The sequence below is a fragment of the Dioscorea cayenensis genome, chromosome 16 (assembly GCF_009730915.1).
Source record: "Dioscorea cayenensis subsp. rotundata cultivar TDr96_F1 chromosome 16, TDr96_F1_v2_PseudoChromosome.rev07_lg8_w22 25.fasta, whole genome shotgun sequence".
Lineage (NCBI taxonomy): Eukaryota > Viridiplantae > Streptophyta > Magnoliopsida > Dioscoreales > Dioscoreaceae > Dioscorea > Dioscorea cayenensis.
Window position 1 is genome coordinate 2,558,856 of NC_052486.1, and position 10,414 is coordinate 2,569,269.

A 10,414-nucleotide genomic window follows, 5' to 3' on the forward strand; every position below is an offset into this window, starting at 1 on the left:
CATTTCAGTTATCAATGTAGACATGATTTCTATTGGTAATAGGGGTATCAGTAGGGTTTAACATTTATAGGTTTAGCATTAGGAAGTAGATGTATTTGATGGTCATGAGGCCGTGGAGGTGGTAGACTAGTTGATTGTTGGAAAATGGGTTGAAATTCATTCAGTTTGGCTTGGACAGCTAGATGATCATTAGTATCATTAGATTTTGGGAGTTGTGGATATGGTGGATGGGGTTCAATGGTGAGGGAATCTAGTGATGCTACTGAATTAGTTTGTAGCATGCGGTTAAGCTGTGATGGAGATGCAGGAATTACTGCAGGATTCCCCGATAGATAGATGAGATTTCCTTTATGCATGAAACTTATACAGGGGATAGAGAAATCAGCCATAATAGGTCCCAAAGTACTTAACCACTCAATATCAAGTACAATATCTACACCTTGAATAGGAAGAACAAGTAAGGAAAGAAAGAACCTGAAATTGTGTAGCCAAACATCTACATCAACACAATTTCCTTGACATTCCAAGTATTCGCCATTACCCATCATGACCTTGAATTGAGGAATGTCCTGAATTTGTAGTTTTAGCAATTTTGCAACTCGTGACTATACAATGTTGTGAGTACTTCCAGAGTCGATCAAGACAGTGAAATGATGCCCATTGATAGTACATGTCACCCTTAAGGTTTTGGGGGTAGGGAACCCAAATAAGCAGCCATGAAGAGATGAAACTGAGCTTCCTCTAGGGCTAGTGGTTGTAGTAATAAGGTGGGAACGGGAGGTTTGAGGGGGTAGGATGGATTTAGGTCATTTTTTGGTAGTTCTGGTTGAGATTCAGTAAGCTCTAGCAAGGTGTTTGTGTCTTCATATTGGTTTTCATAATCAGGACCAACAATAGTTTGAAACTAGCCTGGGTGATTTGCATTTATGGCCAGGTTGGAATCGCTCATCACAACTGTAACATAAGCCTTTTGAGTGAAGTTCGTGGATTTTGTCCGGGGTGAGGCGACATAAAGGTAGTGAATGTGTTGATTTTTGTGGCACAGGGGTGTTGGTGAATAGTGGTAAGATAGGACGGGAGGAAATAGTGGTTGGGGTGGAATTAATTGTTGGAAATAGTGTGGTGGAGTTTGTAGAAGTGGGTTGTGAGTAGTAGGTTTGGCAGAGGCAAGTATCATTCCACTTGGCTTCAACCAACTTAGCAAGCCTAATGGCATCTGTAATAGTTTGTGGCTGCAATCCTGTTGGATGTCATGTCGGAGGCTGGAGAGGAAGCAATTAAGAATAGCTTCAGCGTTTAAGCCATTGACACAATTGCACAATTGTTCAAATTGGGTATAGTATGCATTAACAGTGCTGGTTTAACGTAGTTTGGATAAGGCTGCCTGGTGATTTGCCCATGAAGTGGGGGCTAAAATGGGTTTCAAGTGTGCGAGTGAAGACATTCCATCAAGTGAATTGCCCATCTGTATGCATCATTTGTACCAACCAAGGGCAGATCCTTTCATAAAAAAAAGAAATGAGTGAAAGACTTTGGGTGGGGAGATGTTGTAGTAGGTGAAGTATTGGTCTGCTTGGAAAAGCCAATCCAATGGGTTGGAACCATCAAATGGAGGTAAATTGATTTTTGGAATTTTAAGATCTATTTTGACAGTGGAAAGTGAGCTATGAGGGACATGAAAAATGGGTGTAGTTTAAGGGGATCCAACAATGTAGACAGATTGTTTATTTGTTGAATTTTGAGTCGTCGAAGATTGTGACTGAGGCAGTGGAAACCAAAGCCATCACTTGAATTTAGCTTTTTTCTATTTGGTTGCAGCATCTGAAGCGTCAAGCCTAGTCTGTATGGCGAGAATGTTAGTTTGAATTTTATTCTGAATTAATTTCCTGTTGATATTAATCCAATCTGGATTCAAATTGAATAAAGTAGTTCATAACTTTATCTAATGGAATTCTAAGTTAACTCTAATTGACACTTTGGAAAATGATCTACTTAAATTTTAAGTTGAGTTAATCCTTTGATGATAAAGATTATATATAGTACAACACCAAGGGTCCCCGATCTAACATACTCAAGAATACCTAGCCCCATCAACAGGAGAGAACAGGGATAGATTGAAAAAACGCTTTGGTTTCTTCAAGTGCAAACCTTAGTCTTTTCGTTTGTCATGTTTGATTTACTATGATTGGAGGTAAGTGATCTTGCTTTCGTTATATATTAATTACTTAATTAATGTGACATATTAGATGTCATACTCTAATTTTATAATACGACATATTTACATGCTTAGTTGTCATAGATTACTAATCTGCTCATCCTAGACTGATTGTGAATGTTTAAAAGAGGGATCATATTGTGGAGATATTGTTTGCAGGGAAAAAGCACCAAATTGTTAAGTGATTCCTAAATATGAGTGAAGAACCGGCCACTCCAAAAAAATATTAGAGAGAGATTGATAGATTACCCAACAAGTCATAATCCTATATGAAAAATACATACTGAAAATATAGGTATAATCACCAAAATAGTTCATGTACTTTTCCCTTTTGGTCTCTCTTCCCTTTTGGCCTCTCTACTCATAAATGCTCTCAACTAGTCTCTCTACTTTTGAAAATGTGCCCACTTAGTTAGAAATACTCCCAACTAGTCCCTCTACTTTTGAAAATGTGCCCACTTAGTTAAAAATACTCCCAACTAGTCCTTCTACTTTTAAAAATATGCCAACTTAGAAAGACTAAATTGACACATTTTTAAAAGTAGAGGGATTAGTTGAGAGCATTTCTAATTAAGTGGACACACTTTCAAAAATAAAGAAACTAGTCGGGAGCATTTCTTGGTAGAGGAAAAAAAAAAAAATAGAAGAACCAATTAGGGTATTATACCGAAACTATATACAAAGCTTTGTACACTAACAACTTCCCACTAACATTGAGGAGGTTGCACGTCACTGATGTTTACTGTTAGACATCATTGACCAGTTCAAAAGCAAATTAAATATCTACAGAATTAAGTAAACAGCCTTCACATAACATAATCTTCAGTCCAATTGGGCTTCTTTTCCTCATCCGGGCCACTGGCCATATCAGATTTCTTCATGCGGTCTATATTATACCTTCACAATCAGCTTCCGGAGTTGAAGATCCGGACTCCGGTTCATCCTCATCAGCCTCTGCGTTCATGTTCATGTTCATGTTCGAGTGAGGGGAGCGAAGGCTTCCGGGTGTTTGGCAGGCCTTCATTGTTTTGCAATGCTCTGCTTCGTCGTCCCGGATGTTGACAAACGCATCATACAAATTTTCTAGCTTGCACAAAATAAAAATTTGTCATGAAATAACACAAAATGTCAAAGGGCAATAGAAAAGATATATATATATATATTCAAGTCTTATTTGAAAGAGCTTAAGTGGAACACAACCACAACCATTATAGAATAAGGAGTGATATTGAATGCATGAGCTAGCATTGTACTAATGGGCAAGAAGTTGCAGTTGGTTTGATGAAAGAACAAGAGTTTCATTTTATAAGAGACTTGGAAAGTAGCCACTTGGACTAAAACGAAGACAAAAGCAAAAAAGAAAATGGCATTCAAACAAAGCAAGGATGTAATTGGACTGTGAACCTATTTTCGGCCTCCGAGTGCGTGGTGCTCTTGCCGTTTGAAATTCATCTGGAAATATACATAAATATCAATACTGAATATGAGAAAAAGTCAAACTGAGCACTTGCGTCGTAGTTAAAAGGCTTACCAAAAAGATACAAATCTTCACTCATGTAGTACTTGATAGCAGCCTCCGGAGCGGGCAATTTTTTCAACTCTTCTGCACCGATGAAATTGGAAAATAAACCAAATGGAGGATATGGAACAAGACTTTATTATAAATCTGGAAATAGTACTTCGAAAGCACCTTTAGATTTTAAAGTTCAGAAGATGAAATTTAATCGCTAGCAACATGATGATAAATTTGATCTAATTCAAGCCACTGCTTGGAACTATAAAGCACATGAACAACCTTTAACCATGTTCTACAAAACAATGACCGGAATCTTATAATAAAAATAAATCATAAAATACAGCAATAAATGTAGAAGTATTACCAATAGTTATATCATTACAATGAAAAAATATTTCTTGCACAAAGGAGAAAAGAAGTAGAGAAATCCTATCTATTGTACTATGATGGTATCAACTTGCACAAAAGCAGCGCATGAGGGTTATTTGAAATGATAATCTCTCATATTATAATTTTATGTGGGTAATTTGATGCATCTTTTTTTAGAAGTGTTAATTTCCAACAACGTAACACAAGAACATAAAGCAATTCAAACATAAAGCAATTCAAATTTTGAGTACTTAATTCTATAAAAATAGGCGAAGCATATGAATTTGGATTAAAATTCCATCCAATCATTAGGATAAATTACACATAAAGATTACTGAAGGAATAAATTGGTAAGCATTAGATCAACAAATAAAACACTCACCTTCCTTCAGTTTTAAAAACTTGTCATAAGTTGAGAATGCATGTTTCTCAACACATTCAGAAAAATGATCTGCAGATAAACCAATCAGCAACATTAAGTAACAAAGTGAACATCTGATCTTATGAAACAGGCATGTCACTCAACCACGTTGAATAAGAATGTTTATTTTTATTTTAAATGATGGTGCAACCGACACGAAAATTTGTAAGAAATATATTACTACTAAGATGTTGGAAAGCATTAATACTCCAACATTTCCAGATCTCCAATCCTGAGCATGAAACTAATTTTTTAGGCCATCCCTAACTATTAGGAACAAACTAAATCACATCCAACTAAATAGAAAATAGATATTTTATGGAGAGGAGTCGATGGCAAAGAAAAATCAGACTATCAAATCACTCACAGGCCATTCTTGGGCTCAGCATATACATGAAGACTGTCATAAAATAGTAACCAACAGCAATGCTCTGCGCAAGGAAGCGATCCAACCAAAAAGAATTTCCCCCCAGTTCCTGTAAAGAGAAGGAAAAGCAAAAATTGAGGCTCAACCTCAACATTCAGTACCACATGAGGAAGATATACCTGAAGACATTGTTAATTTAAAGAGAAAATTTTTTAAGTGGGTTAGAATCCTCGGAATTATTAATAGAAATTGTTATCCTTCTACCTTCAGGAAACAGAGATTAACCACAGCATGGTTGAGAGACACATGAGAACCCCACCCCCCAATTCCCGACAGGCACTAAAGCTAAAGACAGAGGAGAGGGGGTGAGGGCAAGGTATGCAACCTATACGTTATAAGAAACAACTTACTAAATGACACCTGGCATTCTACACTAAAAATTTCTACATTTCATTTAAAGCGGATAAAAATATACCTCCATGATTAGAAGATGATGCATCTCGTTCCAACTCTCAGCAAAATGCACTTTCAGATAATCAGCTCTTCTCCACCAACCCAAACTCTCATACAAGTGAAGCACAGATATGAAGGCTTTAAGACAACAAATACAGGTAAACATAAAATGGAAACTTTAGCAGTCAATAAAATGAAATCCTAAAGATAATACTGTATCAATAAGTTTATTTTATAACAAAACCAAAGATATGAACATCTTATATGCATGTAGACAGAAAATTACTCACAAAAGTAGGGTACTCTAGCTATTGTTTCCAACACATAAAATCTTGCGTAATGTCGATCGTGGTAGAATGCATCTAGTATTGTGATCATTGACTCCTGCAAGGATATTACTCATGAATACCGATTAGCAATTAATGAAAAATCTAGAAGCTTGAAAAGTCTTCAAACTTCAGGAGTCCCAAAAAACATTATCAAGCAATGAATACAGACAGACAGAATTATATGCAAGAACATACAGTTAAAGCAATATTAAACGTCTGTTCAAACTTAATAATCCAACTCTCCGCCCTGCTTGGTGTGCTTGTTGATACACCAGAATCAATTGCTTCTTCCTGATCAATAGAAGAGGTCTTTTGCAGGAGAAAGAATCTGCCACGGCCACCTTTTTCATCTTCTTCTTGCAAGGTTGTGGCCTTTACTCGCAATGGCTTCCTATATAAAACCATAAAAAGCAAAAAAATGTGAGAAGAGAGAATAAATATCAAACATAACAATGTTAATGCCAAATTCAAATATCAATTTTCATCATTGAAGAATAATAATAATAAAAAAAAAAAAGCAAATATTTGAACTACAATATATTAAAACACTGCTTGGGACTTAAATAGATCCCTCAAAACCGTTGGAATCTCAATCAAAACTTAATTTTTCACTTAGTTTCTTGTTCTTGGGATGTTTTTCCTAATCCAATTTAAGATTTGGTTCTTATGCACACATAAATTAACAATTTAGAAGACATCATTGTATGGGTACAACGCAATATAAAAACTCAGGACAAACAATACATTATAGAGAAATTAAAGAACTTAAAATCAAAAGGGGAATTGAATGTGTTATTAATGGACTCCAATAATAATAATAAAAAAAACAAGGAGAAAAAACACCACGAAGCACGCCAACAAAGCAAGCAGGCAGAAGATGGCACTGGTATGGAATTCAATAAATTCCTCAAAACTGTCAGAATCTCAATAAAAGGTTCAGCTTTCACTTGACTACTTATTCTTTACATATTACTCCAAATCCAATTTACGGCTCAGTAATTCTTCAAACATAACCTAACAAATTAGACAAAATCACTTAAAACTACAATCCAAACTTAAAAGACTCAAAATCATATAAAAACTCAAGCTTTCACTTCACTAATTGTTCTGTCGAAATTACTCTAATTCCAAATTAGGGCTCAGTCAGTGTTCATCAATAAACAACCAAATCAGACGAAATCACCAAACAGCAAAAGCCAAACCCAAAAACCCTAATCAAAAACTCAAAATCAGATCATGTATTGCAAAAAAATTAATCAACAAAACAGTCCACACAGCTCACCTGGAAAGCAACAAACTTTGAAGCTCCAAAGAGATGCCAGGCAAAAAGGAAATGGAACCAGAAAGGAAAGAGCTCGATTTGGAAGACGAGACCCTTCTTGGATTGCTAACCTTCCGTTTGGGAGCAGAGGGAACCAAAAAAGACGTAGCAAAGGTTGCCGCCATGGCTACAAACACCACCTCCCTTCCAATTCTACTTGGATCTTGAGAGAAAGAGATGAAGAGATGAAATCAAACTGGTTTTCTAGTAAAGAAAGCATAATCCAAATGGACATTGACATGGATATGGTGCTGGGATTTGTGAATGTTCGTGAGGTGTTCGACGAATTGTCTGTGTGGGCATTATCAACTCTCGCACAACAACAAGACACGTGGAACTTTCATTTTTGTGGTGAATATGTTTTAATGCTTTATTACAAAACACGTGGCCACTCCCGGAAGTTCTTGATGCCACAATAATTAATTAAAGCTCCGCGGTTCTTAAAAATTATTATTAATAAATAATAAAAAAAAAATCTTAAATATCTTGGCACTTGCAACAATGACTTTCGGAACTGGACTCTAGTGCATAGGTATGATGATACCGTGGATATGATTCTGTGGTAGTAATTAGGAATAATTTTTTGAATTTTTTTTTTTTATTTTTTCAAATGTGGTTTTATATTTTAAATTGTAATTTTTAGTCTAAAATTAGAGTTTTGGGTTTAAAAGAACTAACATGACTCAATTTAAACAGTAATAGCACTAAAAAATTACATTTTAAAGTATAGGACCCAAAAGATATGTTTGAAAAAGTAGAGAGACTATTGAGAGAATTAAACCTAATAATTATCACAAAATGTGCATTATCTCCCTTAATTTAATGATATTAATTTAACAATTTTTAGAGTAAAGGGAAACAATTTTTTTTTAATAACTCATCTATCATTATATTATGTATTAAAAACATTATAGTCTGTGTGTTTTAAATTAAACCTTCTACAATAACATAACATGAGAAGGAAGACATTAAACGGGCTTAGTATTCGCAAATCAGAGAATCTTTTATTGGGTTTTAAAGATTAGTAAAGATTTGTTTGGTATATGCTTTGACAAAAGTGTCAATTGAACACTGTGGTCAGTTGAACATTATAGGATAGTGTGAGCATATATCATAGATACATTAATGGGATTAGTGCATTCAAACATGACTCATAACAATTCAATTATTTGAGTTTTTTCTCTTTCATTGTTAATGATTTGAATTGTTGATTATGATCATATAAGTAGACCTTAAACCTGATGTATCATGATCACCATGTATTTGGAACGTCTAGTTTGTTATTAGAGTAGTTAACCCCAATTTACCTTTTGGTACGACCAACCTTGAAAGGTGACTATGTCGGATTTAAAGCAATTATGAGTGATCACTAAGAAAGAATTCGTTCTTTTAGAAGTAAATGAGTTAATATCCTATGCAATCATGAGTAGATAAGATAAGAAGACCTTGGCTAAGGTAGATAAACTAATCGTGTGAGACACATAGGGTAGTTTGTTATCTTACTCTATTATAGTTATTTGCATATGATCAAGTTTAGCGAGTTTGATGATTTTTCGTATCTCTAATTATGTTGGGACCATAGTTACCAGATTCGCTAAGTCCCCCACCGATCTTCGATCTAGATAGCTCGTACCCAATCGGAGTTCGTTTTCGTTCTGGATCAATAAGGTACGCGATCTGAGTCGATGAGAGAGGCGTATCAAAATTAATTAATCTTAGATTTTATAAAAATCTATCTAACTAGGTATAGATAATGCTACAGTAGGTTTTAAAAGTTGTTATAGATAAAATTTCTATCTATTTTAAAATCTAGCGTAAGTTTTTAAATTATTATATAATATAAAATTTTATTATATAAAATTATAATCTATACATTCTTTAACATTGCAATAAAATTAGTTCTTTAAAGTTTGTATAATTCATTTTATAACTTTAATTATAATGTTCTTTTCTAATTAAGTGTTATTCTTATGCACTTTTGGATCTATTTACTAATCTAAGAACAACTTTTTCTTTTCAATTAAAATTAAAGTCTTATAATTTTGTATGTATTTTATATAACTGACTCGGATGTAATTTTCAATCGTGTCTTGAATCGAATTAATCGTACCAACTAAGCCTACCCCCAACCATATCGGATACACTACAAGCATCGTTTCTTGTATCCGTACCCGTCTCGCGACTTGGATCGTACCGCGTTTCTGGTAACTATGGTTGGGACACAAGAATGAAGGTTTATACACATATGAAAATTATAATAGGAATTGTTCATAATGATCTAATAATTCATACTCAACTGGGCTACGACGTGTTACTATAGGGTTAGCTAAGTGTCACCCATATCCTTCGTTATCCTTCCATTACTAATTGGGACAAACTTAGGAAGTAAAGCTGATAATTAGTTTTGTTTTGAATGTAGGGATAAAATTGTTAATTTATAATTTTAATTTATGGGATAGAGTGAAATTGTAAATTGGGCTAGGTATTGTTTTAAGTTTAAATCTTGATTAAAGCTCCATGGAATCAAAAAATTAATCAAAATTATAGAGGCTCAAGGCTCAAGCATAAGTCTATCAATGTAAGGGGCAAACTTGCCCCTTTTGTGCTTTGGCATAAGCATGGCAACGAAGGGACAAGCTTGGGTCCCTATTAGAACCTGGCCTTCACAAGTGATGAGAGTTTGAATCTCGGGTGATGGCATATTTTTAGGAGTATAAGTAGTGGTTGTATGCAGATGGTCTCAGTGTCCACTTATAAATTATACACAGGCCCTGTCCTCATTTGTTCCACTGAGGATTGTGCACACTCATCCTTTCTCAATGACCTAGCCACTGATCTTAATAATAATAAAAAAATAACAAGCTAGAATCCTTATGTAGGACCCAAAGAGCCTTTAGCATGGACCTACGCTTGCCCAATGCCGGGGATGAGTAGCCCACATGCAAGAGTGATGTTCACACTTGAGTAGGGCTTACACGTGTGAAGTTGCTATGTTGTTGGGTAAGGCTTGGGTAATTTTATAATTTTATATGAGTTTGAATTTAAAAATAAAAGATTTGCAAGAAGGTGTAGACTTATCAAAATTCTTCTGTTTTGAGATAAGCCTGTAATGAAACTATATATCACTTAACATTATCAACATTTATAGTTCTTATTAATACTTATATATATATATATATATATATATATATATATATATATATATATATAATTTATGCGGATAAATCACAAGTTATTAAAACAAAAAAATAATACAAAAAGTAAAAGAGGACCCAACAAAAATAGAAATAAAAAGAAATCACAACAACAACAAAACATGGATTAAGACAACACTAGAAATCAAAAGATCAGAAGGAACATACTATACATCCACCAGTAGTGAATGAAATGACTACAAAGCTATATGAGAAACATTAGGTGGCG

At 34.5% G+C, this 10,414-nt stretch overlaps 1 protein-coding gene across 1 annotated transcript; it reads right to left on the reverse strand.

Annotated features, from left to right (window-relative positions):
* Nucleotides 1-2,856: 2,856 nt before the first annotated feature.
* Nucleotides 2,857-7,243, reverse strand: LOC120279048 (ubiquinol oxidase 4, chloroplastic/chromoplastic-like). The gene is made up of 9 exons (XM_039285893.1): nt 6,953-7,243; nt 5,866-6,061; nt 5,632-5,725; nt 5,364-5,479; nt 4,889-4,997; nt 4,483-4,551; nt 3,747-3,818; nt 3,620-3,667; nt 2,857-3,298 (listed from the first exon to the last, which is right to left on the reverse strand). The coding sequence occupies exons 1-9, from the start codon at nt 7,114-7,116 to the stop codon at nt 3,102-3,104; spliced, it is 1,065 nt and encodes a 354-aa protein (XP_039141827.1). The 5' UTR covers nt 7,117-7,243; the 3' UTR covers nt 2,857-3,101.
* Between the last annotated feature and the right edge of the window lie 3,171 nt (nt 7,244-10,414).